Genomic DNA, 26,378 nt, shown 5'->3' with positions numbered 1-26,378 from the left:
GATCCATCTGCCTGTGCAATCTGCCCCAAAACCGCCATGCATTCTTTATTCCAGGGCACGTTCTCTATGGTGCCAGCAGCACTTGACGGGTTTCTCCATTGCCTCTTGTGGATTGAGAGTGCTCCAAAGAACGACTGCCCTGAGACTTAATGAGACCACGATTGTGAATGGCCTCAGCATCCATGGTTTGCATTGTAATCCCTGCATTCTCTTTTCCAGTTGGGAAGACGTCCCTGATCACAAGGTTCATGTATGACAGTTTTGACAACACGTACCAGGTGAGTTTCACTGGTCCTGAAGCATTCCTCTGAGTGAGTGTCACTTGCTGATGTAAAAAATATGTGCATTTTCAAATTTTATTTGATCGCAGTGTCACAATCAAAGCTGTCGGCGGGGGGGGGGGGGGATCCTGTGCCTGTGGAGTGCTAATATTGAGAGCAGAGAGATGAAACACATAAGCCAAGTGAAGTGAAGCTCAGTCATATTCCGCACATCTGTAGCCTCGCTTTTCTTGTGCTTTTTCTCCCAGCTCACCATACATCACCCCCTGGCCCTGGCCTTCAAGAAGATGCTAAAGAGACCTCAAACAGTAATTGTTGCTGGCTAAATTGTGGCACTTAATAGCCCTTTGATGCAATATGAACTGAGATGGCATCAGCTACATAGGGGCAGTTTTCTAGCTACAGTCTGATATGAGGCAATTGACTTGAAAGTCTGCAACAACACAGGCATTATAGTTGCATGCAGAACATGCACAGTACCCCCAGCCAAAGAAAAGCAATACATTCTCCCATCTACTCTCCCTTTATTATTTTCCTTTGTTTTCCTTTTTTCTCTTTTCCTTTATCCTCTAAGTTTACCTTAAGATGTTTTTACAATGAACAATTTCCTCTTTTTCTTGCCATCCAGTCACAGCTGATTTATGGTGAGCCATAGGGTGTTTTGCCATTTCATGACCCTAGTGTTCTTTGGAGTTGTCACATCCAAATACTAGCCAGGTTTTATCCTACTTCACTTCTGATATTCTATGAGATTGGGGTAGCCTGGCTATCCAGGTCAAGGCAAGGAAAAATTAAAACACCCTACTTTGTGCTGGCAGAGTTCAAATATGCGAAAGAATGGAGACCAAACTGCTTAAAAATTAAAATAGTTTTATTTATGAAGAGAAACAATTATATAGAGAAAGAGACCTAACTATCTAGCTGTTGTCTGCACTCATTCTTCTGTTCAACAGATGTTCTGGAGGCAAGCAGGGGGAAGTGTGCACTGGATGCAGGAAGTCTCTTACTGAGCCAACCATTACACTGGAGAAGATAATTTGACCCGGGGCTTGCACAGGGGATACCTTTACCTTTACCTTACAGTTTGTGTTTCTTTTTCTGGTGAACCTTGCTAGGTGTGGACCTAAATTCAGTTTTATTCAGAGAATGTCTTGGAAAGATTTTTTCTTTCTCTGTCATCATTAAACTAGAGATGCTCCCCGTCCTCTTTTACAGGAACAGTGAGGCACACGCTAAGGTAATGTGCTTACAGGTTTTTCAGTCAGCTTTCTGCAGTTGCTTCCTCTGCCATGTTAGGCTTAACGAACCACCTGACTCAATCAATGTTTCAGATTAGTGGAGTAAACAAACTCCCCTTTCACCTTTTGACAAACAATTTAAAATGCATCACAGGAGTGGGTCTTGTGTGAGCAAACTAGATTGATTCCCTTGTCAAACTGCCTCATTCCCATGATGACCTCCTTGGGCCTTACAGAATCAAAGCGATATCATGGCTCTCAGTTCTTCCATTCTCCTGAGGTGGTAAAGTGTTAACTGAGAGGCAGCACATTAAGACCAAGTCCTTGCAGAAAGTGTAAGCCTGTGTCAGGGCTCTCCAGTTTTTCACTGAAGCACGAGATTTGTGAGACCAAATGCTCCCACCTCCCACCAAGAAGTGGAATGGGGGAAGCTATCGTGCAACTAGAAAGCCAAGGAGATGGTCAGTCTGTTAGAAGCACTGGTTTTGACCTACTTAATATGTCATTTTCCTGTGGTTCCACAATCTGTTCCTTATTTTGGAGCTTGCCAAGTGGCAACCTCACCTTAAAAAGCACCAAAGCACATAAAAATACTGACATCCTGTGTGCCCTCATATACCTGCATTTTTTAAAAATATATATTTTTGCTGTCAAGTCACAGCTGACTAATGGCAACCCTTCAGGGTTTTCCAGGCAAAAGACATTCAGGTTTGCCATTGCCTGCCTCTGGATTGTGACAATTAACCATTTGTAAATGATAGATTCAAATGAGTAGCCGTGTTGGTCTGAAGTAGCACAACACAATCAGAGTCCAGTAGCACCTTTAAGACCAACAAAGATTTATTCTTTGTTAAGCTCCTCCATCCAGAGGATATCCACCTTGAACAAATCTTTGTTGGTCTGGACTCTGATTTAATTTGTAAATGGATTTCTAAAAAGAAAGAAACAACCAGCTTGTGTATATCATAAAGTTTTTTTTCTTGCTGACAGACCTGCATTTTTAAAAACTTATTCCTCCTGATTAGAAACTATATATCGTCTAAAAGTGTTATCTCATCATTTGGAACCCTTTGAATGACTGAGGCTGGGAAAGATATATTCAGTGCTCTATCTTCACAGCAGCAGGTGGCGAGCCAAAAAGTGAGACATGTAGGACTTGAATGAGCTAGATTCTGTGCAAAAACACTGCTGACAAAAAAAATTATTCAGTGGAGGGAGATTTTTCCTGCTTCAGCCGAGAATATATCGCATTTTGGGAACAAGAGAACTGTAGGAGCAGCATGCGAGGGGAATTGGTGTAGGAGTATGGAATCAGTAAAAAAACATCCTCTCCTTCTGGCAGTAAATATTTTCCTCTGGATCCCAACCCAATATCAGTATTTCTAATTCTCAATGTAGTACTGTCTCTGGATACTTAAATCCGGATATCGGGGCCATGAACAAACAGAAGCCATTGCAGGTTCCCCTGGTGCAGTGAGTGGCACCATGCAGCCTGGTTAGAGATTGCCCAGTGGGAGGAAAGGAGGGAAAGCTGTAGATGGGGGCAGATAAATGTAAGTTGTCTTGGGTGGGAAGGAGAGAAGGAAGCAGAGAAAGGGGAGAAGTTATTGGGGGTTTCAGAGGAAGGAAGGAGGAAATAGTAAGGTGGAGGAAAATGAGATGCGTCCCACAAGTCCTTGCAGGTCATCTGCTTGTGTTTTTTCTTCTTCTAAAAATCAGGAAGTAGATGCACCCTAAAAATCTTAAGCAAAGTTACAGGCTTCTAAGTCTGTTGAAGTCAAGGGGCTTAAAGGGTGTAACTCTGTTTAGGATTGTGCTGCTAATCTTCCCATGAAAAGTACTTCTTTCTGTCATTTCATTTTTGTTGCCTTGGGCTAGTATAAACCTTGACCATATCTGCTGCATCTGATCCTGTTGTAGCTCATAGTGGCATATCTGTCTTTATAATCGTTGCTGGGGGGTTTCACTCTCTTTGACTATGAAGTACCTTTATAAATGGTGCATACCGTCTGTATTTTAAAAGTGACCTGTTCACTCTCCTCCCTCTTGAAAGTGCCGCTTAGGTCATTTCCATTCAAGAGGATTAATTCAACCTTGTCATACAATTTATGTGAATGCCTGATCATTGTTAATACTCAATAGAAGCATTTGTAATGTGGTACAAACTAGGTGCGTGCTTTTGGTTTACCTAAACTGAAAGATACTGGAAAACTGCCTTACTGGTATTTTTTTAAATATTTTAAAGTCAAATACAGATTCTCTGATCTGTTTCAGCTGCCGGTATAGCTGACCCAAATAAAAACCAATTGTTTCCATCTTTTATTCAGGCGTATTCAGCTATACCAATCAGTTATCCATTGCACTTCCCCCTCCAAACGAGGGAATGTGAAATGGGTGATTTAAACCTAACTGCTGATGAGCAGACCCACCAAACTGCTAGGCTAAAATTGCTGCAAGCAATTAACCAATCGATTTAATTCTCTCTCACTTTGAAGCAGGAGGGAGCGAAATCAAGCCAGCCCAGGATTGGTCCAGTCTGGGGCTGGTGTCCATTGCAACTCAGTTTAAGCTTATCTGAAGAAGTCTGCTTGCACACAAAAACTTATGTCTCGAATAAAATTTCCTTGGTCTTAAAGGTGCTGCTGGACTCATAAACCATAAAGGGAGTTGCACCTTTCTAAGCCCATTAACTTCAAAGGAGTTAGGAGGATATCACTAAATATTAAGATGGCACTGCCATTCATACACTCAACACATTGCTTGTCTCACCTGTCTCTTTGTCTTTGCTATAGCTTGGATCCCAAACCATCAGGCACCAAATTTCGTCTTCAGTTGTTCTGGAGAGTCAGACGGCCTTGTAAATAAGATGAGAGTTAATATTTAGGTGGGAGAATGTGCAGCTATCTGGTATGCCTGCTGACCCAACTAACTGTTACCAAGGAGGTCTGGGAAAGCAGAACTGGATAAACACAAAGCCCTTTATATATAATTAACCTGAAGAGGAATCAGGAGTACAGTGTCTGGCCTGCAATGGCCTTGTTGAATTCACACACAATGGAAAAGGGATGGGAGGGAAGAGCTGAATCTGCTGCACTCCCCTGATTGGCTCCTCCCATTTCCTCCCTCTCAGATTTTCTTCTCAGAGCCCGACCAGCAGAAAATGGCTGGAGGAAGGCTGCTGCAAGCAAAGGGATTCAGATACTCAAGCAAGAGAGGACAATGTCCAATGCCACAGAGTCTACCTTTCAAAGCAGTCATTTTCTCCAGGGAAACTGATCTCTGTAGTCTGGAGATAAGCAGTAATTCCAGGAGATCCCCAGGTCCCACCTGGAGGATGGCATACTTAGCCAAGAGCTACTATACCTAGATCCAGTGCAGGTACTGTGCACAGCCTGCACAAGGATTCCTTTCTTCTCAGGTTTCCCCTTGTCCTAACAGCTATTTCCAACCATGGGAAATATATTCTCAGGTCTTTCTAGGATTGCCAACCTCCTGGTGGTGTCCGGACATCTTCCAAAGTTACCCGTGATCCCTCCTCCTGAGCCTGTCCTCCAAACTTCCGGCGAAGCGATCGCCATTTTTTTTTCTCCGAGCGAGCGGGGATAAATGCACCAGCGAGCCTCTTTCTGTTTAGAGGCTTCCCTGGCTTCAGTCCTTCACCTTTAGTCACTAAGCACAAACCACATAAAAGCCCGTTTGCTGAAATAAAGTCCCTTTATTTTTTACACATTAATTCAGCCGAAAATCGGGCCCGTGAGAGGGGGGGGGATTTTTTTTTTATCACTCGAGGCAGCGTGGCAACGATCATACGATCAAACGACGGCTCACATTAGGCAGCTGGATGGGTCTCTCCGTAGCAACGAATCTACCCAGATTCGTTGCTATGGGTCTGTTTTTTTTTTTAAAAAAAACCTTTCTTAAAGGGAAAGGGGCTGTTTGGGAGCATGCTAACGGCTGCCCATTGGCTGCTTGACGGCCAGGGGCGGGACGAGCTTGGCAATAGTGCTTCCTTTTCTGCCGAGACCGGAAGCTGTGGGAAACGCTACAAAACGCAACTGGATTCCACTACAAAGGCAGGTATGCATAACGACGAATTCCACTATTTTAAATGGCGATTTTTCATTCAGTGACCAATTTGCAACAAAGATCCCGGTGCGTAAAGCCCCACAGTATCCTCAACAGCTCAGTTCTTTATTCAACACCAACCCCAATTAAACACCAAACAGTAAGACACTCAACCCAATGAACTTTTATACACTTTAGGCTTCCTGCTAAGCAACCTGGTTGGCTCTTAACGGAGCCTTGTGATTGGACCTTCACTAATGCATTTCATTGGATATAACATATAAGTAGAATGGTTCCTGATTGGTTACACTGTATCTGAATAACAGGAAGCATGGGCCAATGTCCACATACACAACGCCCCAAGGTCAAAAGGTTGAGAAAGGCTGATCAAACCTGTCTGACTTGACTTTTATGTTTCCTTCCTCTACAGAGACAGGGAATCTGCCTTGTTTCTCTTCTGTAATCTTGTGTGTCAAAGTGCCATTTCTCATGACAACATGTGATGGGCAGTGACAGGCCTAAGTGTCTGTCAGGGACAACCTAGATGGCTGTGGGTGCTATGAATGTAGGGTTTCTTCCATCTCGATTTAAGTTCCATCTCTTCCTTTACCCTGTTCACATTTGCAATTGAGGACATGTTCCCAGATAGCCAAGGTTACAGCAGTGTACAGCAGCCTTATGGTTCTGACAGCAAAAGATGGATAGATTCTCTCAGCTTTCTGTTCCCAAACACTTGGATGAATTCAGCTCATTGTACAGAGCAGGCTACAAGGAGCTGGTGCTCTCTTGCTTTTTAAACACTGGCCAGCTGCCTCTGGAGAGCATCCTTCAAGCAGACTGCAGCACATACTCTTTCATTAATTAGCTCAAACCCAGCAGCAGATGTGATTTGAAATCCAGACTCCCTGAGCTAGAGTGCTTCAGTGCCTGAGCTCTGGAGGTTGCTTCCTTTGATTGCTTTGGTCAATTCTGCAACAAAGAGACATGCTTGGACTCATCGGCCATGAACCCCGCTGGAATCCACATCCAGGGCTGGAAGCCAAGCACTCAACCACCACATGCACTCTCAGTAAGATTTTCACCCAAACTGCCATCCCATAATACATTTCATGACTAAGTCATCCAAGGTATGCTGCTGACATCGTCCATTTAGCCATAGTCACTTTTACTTCTAGCTCATAGCTCAACCCCTCTGGATGCTCGCAATGAGGAAATGGTGGCAAAGCTGTGCAGGTGTTATACTTACTATGTGATGCTTATCAATGCTGCAAATAATCACCGAATACTAAAATCCAGATCAGGGATATGATCTTAAGTGATGGGCCTTTAGTTGTGCAAGGTGGTGGGGGGGGGGGTTGAGCCTGTGATTATTGATCAGCAGCCTCATCCAGACCAAAAGGAACAGCTTTTGAAACTGAAGGACTTCCTATAACAGTTTATTATTTGGTATCGGTGGGGGCTGCCATTCCAAGAAGAAAAAACCTGACAGCCTCCCTCCCACTAGGTATGCCTGAAAAGCCCCTGGGTGCACGTACAGTAGCTCTTCCAACCCCAGCTCTGGTGGGTAATTTAAAATCATTTGGCCCAGAATGAGTGCTGACCATTATTCCATTTCCTCTCTTGCAGGCTACAATTGGAATCGACTTCTTATCTAAAACCATGTACTTGGAAGACCGGACAGTAAGTGGCAGGCACTGCTGAAAAATCGACATTCTCAAGCTATGTACTAAGGCAGAAGTAACGGGCAAAGGAAGCAGATTTTTCCAGACTAACCCCATGTTTTGAGCAGCCCAAACTGGCAAGCACATAATCTTCTTATGTGCTTTCATATCACCTTGTTGGCTTACCTTTGACAGAGGCTTTGCTCTTTGAATGCCCTTATCTTTAGGGGCAAGGAGGCTTTAAGCTGCTCTTTCTGCCCAGAGGTTTCCACATGGCCCCTTCTTGTCCTCTGTGCTCTTTCACAGATGACTTGCTGTCAGTCTTTGTGAGACAGAACTGAAATGAAAGAAGATCCATCACTTCCTGTGAATCATATATATGTATTTCAGACAATTTGGCCATGAGCCCCATGGACAGAAAAAAGAATTAATTTTTCTCGGGATTTCAACTAAATTGGAACGGAGAGATATGAAATTTAGTAGAACAGATTTCAGATCATCACAAGTTTACTCTTTAAAGCAGGGGTAGTCAACCTGTAGTCCTCCAGATGTTCATGGACTACAATTCCCATGAGCCCCTGCCAGCATTTGAAGGACCACAGGTTGACTACCCCTGCTTTAAAGCACAAAATGCTTCAGAGGGAGGAATAGGTTCCTATAAAATATTAATTTGGGTGGCTTCTTGCCTGTGGAGTCCAGCAATCTCTATTAGTGCTGACCTACCCTACCACCCCAAACTGTCTCCTATGCCAGGGGTTTTGAGGACAACCTTTGGGCCTGCATTGATTTCGGGTGTGCTCTGAAAGCACTGTGATTCTTCAATGTTTAGTTATTTAGACCCCAGATCTATTTATCAAAAGAAAAACTCCAGCCAAGAAATCATAGATAGACATGGAAAGAGCCTTGCAATGGCTGGCTGCTGAGGGAAAGCAGCTGGGCTAGACATGCCCATGGAAAGGGTCACCCTCTAGAACAATACCCTAGAGAGTCTGAAAACAGGGAAGAAGAAGAGTTGGTTCTTATATGCCATTATTCTCTACCCAAAGGAGTCTGAAAGTAGCTTACAATCGCCTTCCCTTCCTCTCCCCACAACAGACACCCTGTGAGGTGGGTGAGGCTGAGAGAGCCCTGATATCACTGCCCAGTCAGAACAGTTTTATCAGTGCAATGGTGAGCCCAAGGTCACCCAGCTGGCTGCATGTGGGGGAGGAGCAGGGAATCAAACCCAGCATGCCAGATTAGAAGTCCGCACTCCTAACCACTTCACCAAACAAGGTGATAGCTGGGCCATGCAGGCCAATTCTACCCACTGAGTTGTTGAATGGGCTTTTCACAAGTACTGAATGGGATTGCTGAACTCTTGGGTTCGTAAGGGGTATGGAAAGGATGGGGTTACACCGGAAGGGATGTCAAGAATGTCAGGACGGAATTTGGCACCTTAGAAGCCAGGAATGTGCCATCCCAGTGGAACAATTTTATCTGTCTTATGACCAGGAAGTCTGTGGACCAGCATACTCTTCAAAGATGGGCAGCAATTCACTCTGCTAGGAAGCCCTTCCTAAGTGCCTGCACTCCAACATATTTCCTTGTAAATAGCAATAGATGGCGGGGGTGGGGGTGAGGAGAGAAGCCCACTGTTAAAATGTCATGATTTATAGATTTGGGGGGAACTTTGCACAAGGATAACCCAATGTCAACGAGGAATGGAGTTAGCTCTAATGAGGGAGAAACAGCAGCTGTTGCATTAATAAGTAGCAGCTAACTATCTCGTGCAGTGTTAATGTACTCTCAGACATCCATCTCGGACCTAATGGGTTGTTTCCAGGGCTTTCCAGTTGCTCTAATGAAAGCCACAAACGGAGTGATGGAGGAACACAGGAAGGAAAAAAGCATTGGTAGATTTCCTTGCCCTTCCCATGGGGTTGCTTCTGATCCAGTGGCAGACAATTGAGAGGGTCTTCTCATTTCCATCACCCTTCCCTCCAAAGGATACCCCAGATCTACGGGAATGATGGAGCCAAGTGTATTGCGATGTCAAATCCCAGCATTCAGATTAGCTGTGAGCAAGCATTTCTTAGGCAAAGCACCTTAGTTTTTAAAACGCACACGTCTTGTTTTGTTTTTTGCCGATAACTTTTATGCCAAAAAATGGTGTGCTGTACCGATGATGCTCTTGACCTCTCCTTTGGCACCCACAAGAAATCATCCTGCTGGCTGAGTTGTTCAGAGTAAGCATATTGTAGACCCCACAGCTAATGTGACTTCAATCAGCAATAGAGACGGGCCTGAAACACCTCCAAACAGTCCATACTACATCAGCAGAGTGTTCAGTTCTGCCCCTCCCTCCCAAACGGAGGTCCTTCAGACCTGGGACTGGAGGAGATCAGGTTGTGATGGAAAGTGCCATCAAGTCATAGCTGACTTATGGCAACCCCTGTAGGGTTTTCAAGGCAAGAGACAATCAAAGGTGCCATTGCCTGCCTTTATGTCACACTACCATGGTATTCTACCATGGTATTCACACTACCATGGCATTCAAATACTAACTTGGGCTATCCAGGGCAGGGCAGGAGGAGATCTAGGCTGCTGTTTTCAAACCTGTATTGCTGGATTACTGCTTTGCTTGGAAACACTGCCCAAGTCCATTTTCCCCTATGAGTGAAAGAGCCTTTGCAGCAGTGAATGATTCTGATATGGCCTATTGCCCTGATCTAGTAAAACCCATTGCATTATGCCTCTCACCTGCTCTTCAGTTGTATCCCAGTGACTTTTTGCCTCCTGTTCTTATATTGCACCGTTTATTCACATGGCTGTCAAACAGTCTATGAACACCTCTCTCTGCAGCAGAGGAATGTGGTTGTTTTGATGGATAAATGATGAACACCTCCTCCATATGTTCTTTGTCTCTTTTGTTCTCCTTTCTTCCCATCTTCCAGGGCTGTTTCTCTTCCTAATTATGTGTGTCTTTTCTCTTGCGTATCTTGTCTGGTCCTCTCCTCCTCTCCCCCCATAGGTGCGGTTGCAGCTCTGGGACACAGCAGGCCAGGAGAGGTTCCGAAGCTTGATCCCCAGTTACATTCGAGACTCCACAGTAGCTGTGGTGGTCTATGACATCACAAGTGAGTTAAATTTCCATGTGGTTGTCTGCACATGTTGTAACTGCCCTTTCTTGATCTAGATCAGCCATAATGGACCATTCAAAGTATAGTACACTGCAGGACCCCCTTGTAGGAAGCAACATAGTAGATGTCTTTTGGAACCATATGCAAAGGCTAGAATTGGAGAGAGCACCACTTCATCCTCTTTGCATTCCATACCATGGTAACATCTTTTATCTTGAAGACCCTGGCCTGGTCTTTAGAGTCTCTTATGCCAAATATCAGTTGTTCCTAACGATCTAATGAACTGTATAGTCACAGTTTGAATTAATGACTACTTTAGATGGTAGTCTTAGGTGTATTGACTGAAATATTTATTTGTAATGCAATGCAATATGACAGAGCCAAGTTTCCTTCCTAATCCAAAAACCTTCAGGAGTATCTGTTAAGAGCAACTTTGCTGAAGCAGAACAAGGTCTAAAGAATACTATGCTATATGGATTTTGTTCTGCTCCAGCCAAGTCATTCTTATAGGTTATGCCTGGAAGTCTTTCCTGTGGTGGCCAACTGCATGACTCTGGGAATTTATAATAGGAGAATAATGTAGTACATCCTTTAGAATTTAGAATTTAGCTTTAGAATTTTGGTCATTTCTTTCATCTTGTTGAGAACAAAAAATGCTTCCTCCTGTCATAAACATTGGTCTCCAAATTGTATGACCGTTCAGTTCAGGATTAGACTGAAACCAATAGACAAGAACTACACTGGAGTACCTCAAGAACCCATCATATTTAAGACAAATACATTCTGGCTGTTTCTCCATGGTGATAATTACCAGTATAGCTTTTGTGGCCACAACCAATGCCTCTGCAGTGGGACAGATGCCTTTGCCTTTAGGTATCTTCTTTTTAATTGTGAGGCTGTTTGCCACATAGTGAAAATTCTATGTATAGTATTATCATTTGCACTGGCAAAAGAGCATCCACACAGCAGGTTTTCCTATGCCTTCCTTGCCTTGGTCCTTTGCAGCAAACCAGAAACCATTTAAACCTCCTCATTCCACTGGAGCCATTTTTGAAGTTTTTCTTTTAATCAGCCATTGACATATTACTACAGCATTGTTGTAACATTATATCAATCTACCCAACAGTTCCTCTGAATTCCTAGCTTTCGTTGTTTTAAAAAAATAAGCAGCTACTTTAGATACAGAGGGCGTTTCCGCACTCATTAAATGTAGCATCATGCCGGTCGATTGCAAGCTGAATATTCCGGTCCCTGCACATGACATCGTCCACATACAACTGACAGCTCACTACATTGTCAAGGCATATAGGGGAAGCACATGTCTCTACAACAAAAAGAGCTAGAGACTTAAAAAAAATGAAAACTGGGAATTCAGAATATATTGTTATAATGTTATAATTCTATAGTGATGTTGAAAAAAAAAAGCTTCAGAAAGCCTTGCGGGGGGTGGTGCTGGCAGCAGGAGAGGTGGAAGTGGCTGAAGTCAGGAAAAGGGTGCTGATTTGGAAAGGACCTGCCTAAAAATATGTACCTTTCTGTCCTGGTGTCGCACAAACACACAGGGATGGCAGTCTTTGAAAAGGGATGATTCCAAACCAGGTTGGGGAAAGATTACAGATAAATTAGGGGAAACACCATTCTTTGAGCAGAACCCCTCTGTAGAAGCTGCTTGCCTATAAAGGAAAAATAGTTTGATATGTCTGTCTAAATGACACATTAGTTTACATCGCTTCCCAAAATCAAACATTTTTGTACCTTATTGTGGTTTTGCTTGAACTCTTGTATTTCTTTCTAATACTTGTATCTCTGTCTTCCACATTTTTTTGGGTCTGGAATAGGCTTTGGCCTCCATTGTCTGACCAGTCAAGTCACAATTGCATGCAATGATATTCATTTTTTCTATACGTTTCCAGTCTTGAGTCTTAATGTATTTACCACTGTATTTACATGGCTTTCATATATCAGTAATATAATGTTCACGCCAAAATTTGTCGGCTGTGATTGGCAATAGGTTACAGAGATTGGCTTGGCTGTAATTCAGCACAGGATGAGAAATGCCATTGTGTCTCTCAATAAGTGAACCTGGCCACATCTTACTATGCATTCTACCTGTAACCTGTCATACCTGGATGCACTTAGATTTGCATTGGGACATCCTGTCCAAATGGTGACTTGCTGGACAGATACAGGAACAAATTAAGTTGTACTCAGGAGGCAACAAGTGACATAGGTTTGTGCATTCAGAGGTGTGATGCTGGTTTGAAATCAGCTCAAGACATGTGGGTTCATGAAGAAGACCTTGCATTGGCACCAAAGTAGCACTGGGGGAAATATCCTTTGCAAGATGTAATAGAACATCTTCAACAGTATCTGAAACCATTATTTAAGCTCAGCGCATATTTGAGGGATAAATCTTGACCTCTCTTCCAAAATTCTCTGCTCCCTAGGATCATATCATTTTTATGTGTATATAACACAATTGGTTCTTATAAAGTGCTTGAATTTGTCACCTTAGTAGCCTATAAGGCAAGTAATTGCTGAGAAACAGGCAAAAACACAACCAGTGACTTGGCAGAGGCAGGATTCAAACCCAAATCTTCCAGGCACAAACCCAGCATTCCAGCCTCTATACCACACTAACCTCCTCACACACACTAATGTTCTCTGCCTCTCATTTTTATCCCATCCTTCCTCCATTGAGCTCAGGGCAGTATTGATGATTCTGTGCTTCCATCAGGTAAATTGGGCTGAGAATGACTTGCCTAAATTATCTAGTGAGGTTACTGGCTGAACAGGGATTGGAACTCAGACCTCCTGATTCTTACACGACATTCCCTTTTATGAGAAGTAGTCTGAATGAACTACCCAGTAAAAGGTGTCAAAACATAGGAGTTTTCTACAGCTACCAGCCCTGAAGCTAGACTTTTTCCTGGACCCATTTCTTCCTGTTTGTTCTGCCTGAACTGTGTCCCATGTTCCCATTATTTTAAGAGGAAAGAAAAGTGATAAAAAATCAGATCCGCTACCCTCTGCTGTCCCTGGTTAGCTGAGGCAGCCAAAGCAGTCATAAAAGGGGTCAGGGCCGGGCAGGTGACCGGTGATGGAATGGCTCATTAAAAACATTCCTTTGAATGGATTGTTGTGGCAACTCTGAGGCCCATGCTTTGGTTGCTATAGTTGCACTAAATCCTCTCTCCACTAATTGATAGACAAGTTTTCTAGGAAAATACAAGGAGGTGCATGTAGAAGGAGCATTCCGCAGGAGACGGGCTGAGTGGACACCTCCTGTCCTTTCATTTACACTAAATTCCAAGTGCGATTCAGGAGTGTAGCTGTGTTGGTCTGAAGCATTAGAACAAAGAGAGAGTCCCGTGACACCTTTAAGACTAACAAAGTTTAATTGTGTGCTTCCACAATTCGTCAGATACACTGAAACAGAACAGAACGATTCTAGCTAAGATTGGATTAGGTCATAGTAAGACCTGTGGATAGTAGCAAATTAGCCTAAAGATAATAAAAGAGTTAACAGATATAAGAACTAAGGGCCATTTCGCACGGCTTCAAAGTAGCAGAATGGTTGCTATTTGGAAACGCTACTAATTTGACATAACCCACGACGTCGTAGACAATCTGCAACAACCCTGAAACCAATCAGCAAAAAGCGCTTCGTTGTGGCGCTTTCAGGGGAATCCAGAAAAGTGGATTCACCCTCCGGATAGCGATACACTCCTGCAACCAATCTGCAACAGTAGCGCTAAAGATCTGTGCGTTACCATTGTTGCTGGTTCTTCAAAGTCCCTCCCCCTGGCTCTCTCCTCCAAACTTCCGGCGAAGCGATCGCCATTTTTTTTTCTCCGAGCGAGCGGGGATAAACGCACCGGCGAGCCTCTTTCTGTTTAGAGGCTTCCCTGGCTTCAGTCCTTCACCTTTAGTCACTAAGCACAAACAACTGAAAAGCCCGTTTGCTGAAATAAAGTCCCTTTATTTTTTACAAATAAATTCAGCCGAAAATCGTGCCCATGAGAGGGGGGGGGGGATTTTTTTTTTATCACTCGAGGCAGCGTGCAAATGATCATACAATCAAACGACAGCTCACATTAGGCAGCTGGATGGGTCTCTCTGTAGCAACGAATCTACCTAGATTCATTGCTATGGGTCGTTTTTTTTTTTTAAAAAAACCTTTCTTAAAGGGAAAGGGGCTGTTTGGGAGCATGCTAACGGCTGCCCATTGGCTGCTTGACGGCCAGGGGCGGGACGAGCTTGGCAATAGCGCTTCCTTTCTAGCGATTTCTGCCGAGACCGGAAGCCTGTGGGAAACGTTAAAAAACGCAACTGATTCCACTACAAAGGCAGGTATGCATAACGACGAATTCCACTATTTTAAATGGCGATTTTTCATTCCGCAAACAATTTGCAACAAAGATCCCTGTGCGAAAAGGCCCTAAGTTTGAGTCCAGTGGCACCTTTAAGACCAATAAAGTTTAATTGTGGGTATAAGCGAGAACTGAGTGGTTTAGCACATGTTGAGAAGCCTGTAGGAAAACATTTCAGCCGCTCAGGCCATACACTGGGGGACCTCAAAGTAGCTGTTTTATTGCAAAAGAATTTGAGAAACAGACTGGAACAGGAGATTGTTGAATTATAACACTCAGGATAATCAAACTATTGGGGTTTAACAGACACATTGGGTTCTTATCTTGAGTGTTTTTGCTGCCACTTCCAAGTGCACTGTGGAAGTGTAAGGCCTTTAAAAACCAAAGCTGTCACTACTGGAACACTGGCCTTTGTTTGATATCCGCCTTCCTTATTTCTCTTCTCTCACACAGATCTCAACTCCTTCCAGCAGACATCCAAATGGATTGATGATGTTAGAACAGAAAGAGGAAGTGATGTCATCATTATGTTAGTAGGCAACAAAACAGATCTTGCAGATAAGAGGTAAATAGAAACTAATTAAATGGAGGCAACTTCTTTTGGGAAAAATGGAGATTAAAATCTTTGAATCACAAGAAACTCAAAGACTAGCAATAAGCCACTTATTAGAAAGGAGCTCGGTTGCCTCTTGTTGTCATAGAAACAGCTCTCTAGGGTGACAACTCCTGTATTGTTGACCATCCATGAATCCCCTGTTGCATTGTTAAATTAGAGGACTTTGCCTGGTGAAATTATGACAGCTTCTCACCACACACCTACTCCTGACTTCTCTCCTGTTCCCATATAAACCCCATTTCCTAGTTGCCGTGAGACAGTTACTATTTTCCTTGTTCTGTTTGTCCATCCCAGGCAGATAACAATTGAAGAAGGGGAACAGAGAGCTAAAGAGCTGAATGTCATGTTTATTGAGACAAGTGCAAAAACAGGATACAATGTAAAACAGGTAAGATAGAAAACTTTTTTGGGGGGGTAAAGATGTCTAGGCAAGAACTTCACTGAGAGCTTGGTCCAGTTTGTTCTTTTTTGCATGCAGATTAAGAAAATTATGTCTACCCAATCATTTGGGGCGGGGGGAACAGAAAAATAATGATGAGTTGATCCTTCAGTAGTTTCAGGCAGGAAACAATAGGGAAGATGAGAGACTAGAGGTCAAGTATGAGTAACAGGACATGCCAATTCTTCCTTTTGAAAATTCACCAAAATGGTACTGAACAGATTTTTTAAGAAGCAGGGTCATGTGACATTGAAATTGAAATTGATTACACTATGGTGAACTTCGTGCCAGTACACCCTAATAGAAAAAATGTAAAAGGTAATTTGAAAACAAACCTAACTTTAATCGGATACTTTCATCTAAAATATTTTGAAACTGAAAGAACAAGTAAAACATTGACAGTGTTACAGAAGAGGCTTGTGAAAATGGGTGTATGCCTAGGAGCTTGTTTTGACACTTATTTGAAAGATTGACATCTAATTGAAAATTGAATAAAAGACAGCCATCGTCAACTTGATACATCCTTTTTTGGTTTCTGTGGCTGATGGGTCTTTTCACCCATACATTTTTAGTACCAGAAACTGTTATTGTCATTTTTATGGTCCCAGTGAACTATTCCTCATGAGATATATATAAACAGTTCTTGTTCTTGTTTTCTGTGGGCAAATAGTCTTGTTTAACCAGTTTTCCCTACTGCTTGTTTAACCAGTGTCCCACACATTTTGATTTTGCTGCTTACATTTTGCATCCAAAGTGCAACTCAGAAGTCCTATTCATAATTGTTTTGCTTCTTGTCCCTTCCCTCTGGTCTACCTTTCTTATCCAATACGGCACATTGTTTTAGCTCTTCCGACGTGTTGCTTCAGCTTTGCCAGGAATGGAGAGTGTTCAAGAGAAGAGCAAAGAAGGGAGTATCCTTTGGTAATAACAGTGACTTCTTCTTCCATAAGTTCCTTTCCATTCAGAAGCTTAGATGTGATGATTAGAAATGATGGAAACACCAAACAAGGCTTGGTGTTTCCAATAGATTTGTTGGGTGAATGTGAGCTCCCCCCCCCAAAAAAAAAATGCTTTCTCTTCTGCACGGCCTTCAGAGAAGGGTTCAAAAGCAGGCAAAAACTATAGGAACTGGCATGGTTTATCCTTCCATGCCACCCTATCATCAGAAATTGTCAGAGCAGAGAGCATTTTGATCCCTCAATAAATGTATCTCCAGAAATGAGTGAATATGGTAAGTTGGCCTGGAAACAATGATGCAGAACAGTAGGTTTTCTCCTGTTGAGAAAAGCTGAGATTCCTTAAACCGTGTGCTGTCCTTAATTTTATTATGTCTCAAGTTACTGCTTAGCCGGTTGCTGGAATAATGTCCCTGGGGATTTCTAAGCACCCACCAGCTATTCCCTTGCAGACATAAATGGTCTCATTAGACTGAACCTAGAATCCCTTTTCCAGTTATGGAATCAACACAAAAAGAAAAGCATCATTACTAATGAATATGGTCCAATTAAGTGTTATTTATTATAGAGAAGTTCATGGTTTCCAAATTAAACATAGCAGTAATGACTCCCCCCCCCCCCACACACACACCCACTTTCTGTCTCTGATGCTGGCAGAATGTAAAGGGGAATTGTTATGAAGGGAGTGCTTGACATTCCCTGGTTGAGGTTATGCAGGGAGGGCTGGAGATGATCCATGTAACTGCCTCTTCTGGTTTTAATAGCTATTCTTCACTATGATTTAGAAGCCATCTTGGTTTAGAAATCCCTATTGACTTGTATGGCTCTGAGTTCAGGAAACTGATGCTAAATGATGACACCAAATTTATTTTTAAAGACTTCTAACATCTTTACTTGGGATTTAGTACATTGTCCCATGTTTCTGCCTGGCTTCTAGAATCCATTTCCATTCTTAGTGCCTCTAAATTATTCTTCCCCCCTTAACCTTGGCTCAGATTCTCACTTTGATATAGATATTGACAAATGTACCTGTCAGCATCCCCAATGGTTTGTAGATGCTTTGGGATACATTATAAAATTCATATTCTTGGATCAGGCTTTCTCAACCAGGATTTTGTGAAACCCTAGATGATATGACCATATATGGTCATATTGACCCATACACATCCTCCCCAAAATGGCTATTGATGGGCCTTGAGGGGGTGGGAAAGGGTGGGAGTGTACACAGCTATGCTTCCCAACCATATCCTACACAATCTGGCCACTTTGGGGGTTTCCTGAAGCCTGAAGAATGTTTCAGGGGTTTCTCAATAGTAAAAAAGTTGAAAAGACTGTCTTGGATCTTTTCTATCCATTTGAGCTTCTGATGTGGGTCGATTGCAAATTTATCTGGAGCTTCTCCAATTTTTGCTCTAGGGTTTAAAAAGAGAGAGAGAGAGATGGAGAATGAACCATGATTTTTTTTAATTACTTTTTGGAAAGAAACCTTCAAAGCCTATGCAAGGAGGACTTTTGTGATAAAGTGAAGCACTCTGATTTTCATTTGGACATTCCTTTCCTGACTGTGTTTTCTTTCTGCTAATTTTTTCAAAGCATACCCTCTTAGTCCTCTTTGGTTGTCACGAGGCCTTCCTGAAAGAAAACATAAAGAGCTAAAAATTAGTGTTCCCATTTTCCTCTAGGAGACAACATCAGCCCTTGGATCCTGGACTCTGTAGGCTGCTATGTGAAATGGGATGTTGGACTAGAGGAAACTGCTCCTATGTCCTCTCCTTGGCCAATTTAATTAGTGAGGGGTGGGGGAAGAAAGTGGTACAGCTTCTCCAACATACCCCTCCCCCAATTCTTTCTACATTTTACTGCATCTAGAAAACCAGCATGTCAGAAACATTATTTCCCATACCTCACTGCTTTTCTATATTGAGGGGGTTAGTTGGTGTATTTTTTGCATGGGCCTACATGCAAACCTGCAGTTTGTAGGACTGGCCGGAGCTTGTACCAGTCGATTCTGCTGTCAAAACTGCCTTCCAGCGTTATGTGCAGCAAGAGAAGGATGCACAGCTGCTGAGCCTGGCTTTAATTTCTCTCAGATTGCCCCAGAGGTAACACGCAGCAGTAGGACTACGGAGCATCCTCTAAATAAACAGCCGTTCAGCTCCAGCCCACTGCGGCGGAAGACAGAGAGGGAGTCTCACTGAGAGTGACAGAAACTCTTCCAACCTAATTGCTAGAGAAGGTCAGCTGGGGGGACGGGAGGTCACAACTTTGTTTAGCATATATTCCATATGTCAGCACCACTTGTCGAGAGCTCTGCCTGGGCTGTGCAAGAAGGAGGAGATTTATCTGCGTTGTTGTGTCTTGCAGGATAAATCCCCTACTTTTGCCTTTGGGCATTTTTCTAAACACCTAAGATGGCATGAAGGTCTGTACCTAATACGACATCCAGATGCCTTTGCATGCATTCTTGGATGTGTGTTTTAAGTGACGGTCTGTGGCTCAGTGTTGGATTTTATGCTTTACACATGGATAGAAGACGCCAGATTCAGTCCGTGGGGAGCTTCCAGTTAAGAGACCCTGGAAAGTCACTGCCCAGTAGAAGCAGATAGTGCTGACCCAGACGCCCAACTAGTCTGACTCTGCCTAAGGCTCCTCCATAGCCAGATGTCAGCTGAGTCAGCTGGCTACTTCAAAGGATCTCTCTGCCTACTCCTTTCTTTTGACCGAAAAAAAAAAGCTGTAAAGCATTAGACTGAGGAAATTGGTCTCTGCTTTTAGCAGCCTGCAGAATGAAGGCGGGGAGAGGTTCTTAATTGGCAGTTCAGTCATGTCAGTCTTCATTGGCATTTGGCTAATGTCTCATTAGTTGCAAAAGGGGAAGAGGTAGGTGGGAATACACAGTTTATCCTCCTGATCTAGTTAAGCCAGTAAGTCCTATTGCTTGGCTATGAAGTCCCAGCACACGCCCCAAGATTGAAGCACAAGCCTATTGGTGTGAAAGCAGCTCTGGGTTGGAGTGGGAATAGCTGGTTTGCTCCTGGTACTAGGTGTGAATTAGAAGAATTGTTTTTTATACCCTGCTTTTCACTACCTGAAACAATTGCCTTGTCTTCCTGTTCCCACAATGGACACCCTGTAGGTGGGGCTGAAAGAGCTCTGAGAGAACTGTGACTGATCCTAGGTCACCCAGCTGGCTTCATGTAGAGCAGTGGTCTGGGGACTGGGACCGGTCTGTGGATCAGTCGTTACCAGGCCGCAGCTCCTCCTCGTCCTCCTCCCAGGCTGTTACTTCGGGGGCTGCCCTGCCACTCTGCTGCTGGCTCACCTTGGGTGTTCTCCAGCAGCCACCATGGCTGGGGTTCCCCCTCGGCTGCTGGCAGTGCCCCCCAGCGGGCAGCGGGAAGTCAGGGGCACCGGCAGGAAAGCAAGTGGAGCAGGGGCTCAGGCAGCGGCAGCAGCATCCCTCAGCAAAAGACTACCCCCCCTCCGGGCCTCAGTAAAATTGTCAAGCATTGACTGGTCCCTGGTGATAAAAAGGTTGGGGACCACTGATGTAGAGGAGGGGAGACTCAAACCTGGTTCTCCAGATTAGAGTCCACAGCTCTTAACCACTACACCAAATTGGCTGTCTAACAAGTTCTAGTAAGTGGTGGCTGTGATATTGTTCCTGCCACCTAAATATTCTAGTAAGTGTTGTTCCTGCCACCTAAATCTTAGTCCTCTTGTACATTGCATACATAATTCTATAAGCAAACAAGAAAGACAGCTCCCTGCACCATCCCTGGATTTACGTAACTTCATGTTGCAAAGACAACTCATCGAATTCCAGTAACTTGGCTGATGCTACTATGTCTGATTGTGGTTCTAAATTTTAATCTGTTTTATATTGTTTTATATACTGAATATTTTGGTTTTTACTGTATTTTAATTTCTGTAAACTACCCCAAGACGGCATGTTCAAGAGGGGCAGCATATAAATCCCTAAGCAAACAAATAAATAGAACAGAGCAAGAAGCAGGAGGGAGTTGTAAAGGTGAAAGCGAGCCAATGCAATTGCATGTACTTAAGCAAGGAGAATTTAGGAGTGAAGTTACTTTCCAACTTGTTGCAGGATGAGGGAAGATGGCAGCTGAGCAGACAGGTCTCCATTCCTTACCTTTCTTCCCAATTTCCAGGATTTCTCTTCTCACACACAGAAATACTTCAACAGCTTTTGGATGGAGGAGATGTCAAATGGGCCCAGGCAAGCCTGAATTGCTGCAGCAAGCCTTGGTGGGTGAGAGCCGTGTTCCCCAACCCTTGGGCAGCGGCCCAGTACCGGGCCGTGAGGCCCTCGGTACTGGGCCATGGAGGGGGGGGGAGGGGTGAGTGCTGGCGCGCCAGTGGGGAGGGGTGAGTGCAAACCTGCATGCGCAGCAGCTCCGCGCCTGCACGTTTGTGCCCGCTGGCGAGCGCCATGCTGATGGGGGCACAGCCGCAAACCCTGTGCCCACCAGCGAATGCCGCACTGAAGGGAGACGTATGGGCGCAAATGCGCAGCACTCGCCAACAGGCACAAACGTGCAGGTGCAGAGTTGACGTGCCTGCACATTTGCACCCACACCTCTCCCCCTTTGCGTTTGTGCCCACGCCTCCTGCCGGGACCTGCACCTCCCTCTCCCCCCCCCCCTGGTCCCCGGCTTGAAAAAGGCTGCGGACAACTGATAAGGATTCTGGGCTGAGGAAGGCCAGGTTGCCTCAAACCACCTGTTGCTGGTTAAGGGAGGGCTGCAGGAGGAGGAGGAGAACAGTGGGGAAATCCAGAACCTCCAAGCTGATGCTTCTTCAGTAGTACAATGTGAGAAGAAATATGCAGAGCAGGGGCCTTTGCTGATCTACTTCATCACCTTGGCTTAGTCATGCTGGGCCATCCAGCCTCTTTCTGTCTGTGTGATAAATCCCGGAGGGCACTCATGTCAGTCTGTGGCAACTAGTTTGGTGTAGTGGTTAGGAATGCGGACTTCTAACTTGGCATGCTGGGTTTTATTCTGCACCCCCCCACACATGTTGCCAGCTGGGTGACGGTCTTGCCACGGCACTGATAAAGCTGTTCTGACCGAGCAGTGATATCAGGGCTCTCTGAGCCTCACCCATCTCACAGGGTATCTGTTGTGGGGACAGGAAAGGGAAGGCGACTATAAGCCGCTTTGAGCCTCCTTCAGGTACAGAAAAGCGGCATATAAGAACCAACTCTTCTTCTTCTGAGTGTTGGGGTACCTTCTGACTTGTAAGCCAAAGCCCACAAAATGTTCCTCACAGAACTTTCTACTACAATAAATCTGTTACAACTTCCTTGAGGCATCTCAAAGACTATATTATATTAATTTCTTCAGCACTTTTCAACTAGCAAAAGGTTTCACAATTTTCTTCCTAATGCGTCAACTCACCTATCTTTCAGAGTCATTGCAAGAAATAATTTGGCCCAGTGAGCTTCAGGGGTGAATCCAAAGCCAATCCTTCAGCTGTTCTATCATTTGCTGGTAGAGTCCTTGGAACCTTGACAATATCACTTTCATCCCTGACTTTTGTATTTCGAAAGTATCTGGTAATTATTTTGTGAATAACATTTGCAATGCTGACCATGACTCCTGGTTTCCACATAAATAGCTGCCAGTGTGTAGCAACTGGCATGTAAGCAGACACTGTTTATAGGATGGGATGGGATGCAATCTATAAATGACTAGCTACCACCATGGTGTAGGAAGCTACTTTACCTCTATAGTTTTCTACCTTAACTTTTTTTCTTCAGTGATTGACATAAAGTTGGACAAACCACAGGAACCACCAGCCAGTGAAGGAGGGTGCTCTTGTTAATGCAAAGCGCAGGATTCGTCAGCTCCATTTGACACCACACGCTTGTTGTGTTGCTTCCTATTGGTTAGCTTCCTACTATTACAACTTGAGTTATTCAGTGGGGAGAATCTCTTTTCTCTCTGTGTCTCTCCAGGGAAGGGAGGGGGTGGCAGGGATCAGAATACATTATTCAACGGCTGGTTCTATTTTATTTTGTTAGGTTTGGCTGTAATATATTGTACTTTATTAAAAATGCCAAAACAATTCAGAATTTTAAACAAGACACTTTAATTGTGTATACAGCTCTCAGCCATGGGGACTTGTATCTTTTTTGGGCACTTTTTTTAATTGTATATTTGTAAACTTACAGAGACAACCCCAAGATTATACAGGCTGGCTAATTTCAGTGTATGGCATAAACAGTAGACATACCTTGTAGGAAACTAGTCCCTGATTGGTTCACTAAGACACTAACTATACAGTTCACAGCCCAATGACAGGCTAGTAATGTGTGCTGCAGTTGCCAGTATGCAGAACAAGGCCTCTGACTATATAGCCATGAAGAGGTGGACGAGAGAGTACAACTAGAGACACTTTGTTCATGAGAGAGGCAGTGCGCCTCCATAGCTCCCAAATGGCTTCACAGGGTCTATAGTGCATGCACATCTTGCTATCATGTTTCATACTGTATTTTATTATACTATGGGAGCAGTTTCTTTTTAGCACTGCTAGGGCAGGCACATGTTTTAAGACGTTCACTTGTCACAAAGTCTTAAGTCCATTTGAAAGAAAAAAATCCACGCTAGCTAGCAGAAGCCACCACACACGTACACCAGGGTGTATCTGTGAAACCAGTGGCATTGCTGTCACTTTAAATGTATGGTTGTCCCATGGGGTTCTGATCGTCTTTGTTCTCTGCCAGCTTATCACAGCCAAATATGGCTGCCAGTTTAACTTTAAAGTTGTGTTGAAGAAAGCACTCAAAATTGTTTTAAGGGGGAAGAAAACATTATTCCAATGTGTCCGGGTGGATTCATCTCTAAGTTTACAGTTAGAAGCAGATTCCTTCAAGGAAGCAACTCAAAATGGTGGCCAAGGTTTAATCAGAACTGTCAGTCATTTCAACCATAGTCCATTGGGACCAGCTCACTTTTAGCCGAATGTACTATTCATGGTGGTTGATCATTATTATGAGTGAAAATAAATTTTGCATGAGTGGACAAGGAGAGGAAGAAGGCCCTGTTGCCTAAGAAGAGGAGAATGCTTTGGCAACAAAGATGCGATAGATAATGTATTTAATTTTTGTATACATGTGTGTGCATGTTTTATATTGACATAAAACATACATTTACACACATCGCTGTGTGGAGGTGTATGTATTACACACTCACACACAATATAGATGCTTGGTTTCTCCCACTGTTATGACTTGAATTGCAACCAACAACAGTTGTGGAAAATTACAGTTGCTGCAGTGTGTGGGTCTAGAAGGTTTTTGTTATTGTTGGGGAAAAGTGTGACTTGTCATGTCTTCAATAAATTAAACTCAGATTCATGTGTAACTAGAAAAACTGCATGTAGATGTATCTCCAGATGTTGTTGTTCAGTGTGTGATAGTGGCATATAGATACATGTTGGGAGCACTGCTGAAGGAATAGCTATTATGAGCTGATATAATTAATAATAGCATCGTAAAGATTTTCACATGTTGCTCAGCATAATTTGGTCCAAGTTTTAGGCAGTGTCACATGGATTACCACAGTGCCACAATTAATGCTGAAGTTACTTTTCCTCATTACAAGGTAGAACTGTTTACATGCTGTACAGCAACATACACACCTCCTTAGAACACTCATCTTGAAAGTTTCTTTTGCTTATTAGTAGTCATACAGAATTATCCCACATTTCCTTCCTCCCTCTACAGACATTATAATTCAAGATTTTGGATTAAAATGAAAGTGACTTTGCATTTTTCACAGTTAAATCATAGGCAACCATGATAAAGGTCAAAGGCTCTGAAAAGGCCCATTGGGATACATACATTCCCAGGGATAGATTTTATTTAGCATGGTCTGTGGCTCACTGGCACAGAATCTGCTTGGCATGAAGAAGGTCCAGGTTTAGTCCCTGGCATCTGCATTTAGAAGAATCAGGTAGACGGTGTTGGGAAACACCTAAGCCTGAGATCCTGGAGAGCCATTGGTGGTCTGAGTGGACAATAGAGATTTCGATGGACCAAGAGTCTGATTTAGTATAAGGCTGCTTAATGTGTTCATGTGAAGGATTACTAAGAAGGGTCCATCAGATTTTTCTTCTCCAAGGCATTCTGTAAAGAGCAAAACTAGATGAATAGAAAATGCACTGCAGAAAAAGCAACACTAAGAAAATATGGCATCTGAGATAAATTATCTGAAGGACTTGCATTTGGTAACCAAGAGGCAGCAGAAATATGACATGTAGTTAGGAGGAGGTTGAGGAGAGGGTAGAAGTAAGGATGCCAAACCAGATACCGTAAAACTCTAAATTAAAGCTACAAGCAATTTTTCTACTATTTTGTGGAGTTTTAATCTCCCAAAGATTAAAGCAGTTGGTTATAAAGAAGTAATTATTCAGATTCTCCATATACAAAGTTTAAAATTATCAATTATACAAAAATGCATGCATTTATTACAAAATAATTAAATACTCTGTATAGGCCCAAATGATAGCCTAAAATTATTCATTAATCTCAGATAAGGACCACGTGTAACCCTGACCATACATGTTTCAACCAAATGGCCTTCAGTGATCAAATATACAAAATATGCATTACAGTTTGAAATAATCACTTGAAACTACTGAAACTGCTGTGACTCCTTTCTCTGGCTCAGTTGCAAAAACTGAAGAGGTTAAATCAGAAGGAAGAAAGAATGGATGGCTTGGATGAAGGGCTATCAGTGAGCAGTTACCACTGAACTCTGAGCAATCTGCATAGCTCACAAATGAGAGGGAGGGCTCTCCACTGAGCTAGTGGATGATTGAGAGGAGAACAAGCAGCAGGTGCATACTCCAGAGAAGGAAGGGGGGAAATGTAGTGACAGCCTGACTTCCACATACTTGCTCCGGGGCTCCTTGATCCCTCTCCCTCTCAGACAATCACACACAAATACATGCAGACTCCTTCACCCCTACTTCCCTCTGGTCCCTCCACGTCCCCCTTTTTCAGACAGACACACAGAGAGAGACTTCCCCCCTCCCCTCCCTACCTCTTGAGGAAGGAGTACCCCAGCCTCCTATGGTTGTGCGGGCACCGCTCCCACCCTGGTAGCCTTGTGGGCAGCGCCCCAGCCCACAGGCTGTGTTGGCAGCGTCCCAGCCTGCAGAGGCTGCCAGCCACTGCTATGGGACCCAACACCTTCTTGGGTGTCACCCCAGTCCACAGAGGCTGTGTAGGCAGTGTCCTGGCCTATAGAGACCACACAGCTGCTGCCCCAGCATCTTTGTCCCTTCGTCTTCTGGTGTGCTCAAAGGGGCGGACTACTGGACGTCACATCCAGAGTCACATCCGTTTCAGCTCCCAGGCTCCAAAGACTGCCAGAGGTAAGTGTTTTACTTAGGGTTTTAGAAACCCTATGGGTTTTTTTATTTTTTACATTTTTTCTGCAAACCTGGGAAGTCTCCTTGTTTCCTGGAAAATCTGCTTAGTCTATATGTGGCCCCGATATGTGAATTTAGCTATCCGCAGATGGGGACATGGGTGGCTAATAGTATATCAGCAAATGGGAGCCCACAAGGACTTGTAGGGGCCATCTCATTTCC

At 43.7% G+C, this 26,378-nt stretch overlaps 1 protein-coding gene across 1 annotated transcript in view; it reads left to right on the top strand.

Annotated features, from left to right (window-relative positions):
• The window catches only part of RAB6B (RAB6B, member RAS oncogene family), a 57,458-nt gene extending 33,307 nt beyond the window's left edge, over window positions 1–24,151 (top strand). The window contains exons 2-8 of the mRNA XM_077349096.1: window positions 220–278; window positions 7,211–7,264; window positions 10,259–10,364; window positions 15,194–15,305; window positions 15,651–15,744; window positions 16,640–16,706; window positions 22,537–24,151. Coding sequence (XP_077205211.1) covers window positions 220–278; window positions 7,211–7,264; window positions 10,259–10,364; window positions 15,194–15,305; window positions 15,651–15,744; window positions 16,640–16,706; window positions 22,537–22,601 — 557 coding nt within the window. The 3' untranslated portion in view covers window positions 22,602–24,151. The remainder of the gene's footprint in view (window positions 1–219; window positions 279–7,210; window positions 7,265–10,258; window positions 10,365–15,193; window positions 15,306–15,650; window positions 15,745–16,639; window positions 16,707–22,536) is intronic.
• The last annotated feature ends 2,227 nt before the right edge of the window (window positions 24,152–26,378 follow it).

The sequence above is a fragment of the Paroedura picta genome, chromosome 8 (assembly GCF_049243985.1).
Source record: "Paroedura picta isolate Pp20150507F chromosome 8, Ppicta_v3.0, whole genome shotgun sequence".
Taxonomy (NCBI): domain Eukaryota; kingdom Metazoa; phylum Chordata; class Lepidosauria; order Squamata; family Gekkonidae; genus Paroedura; species Paroedura picta.
This window is presented reverse-complemented; position numbering and strand designations above follow the sequence as displayed.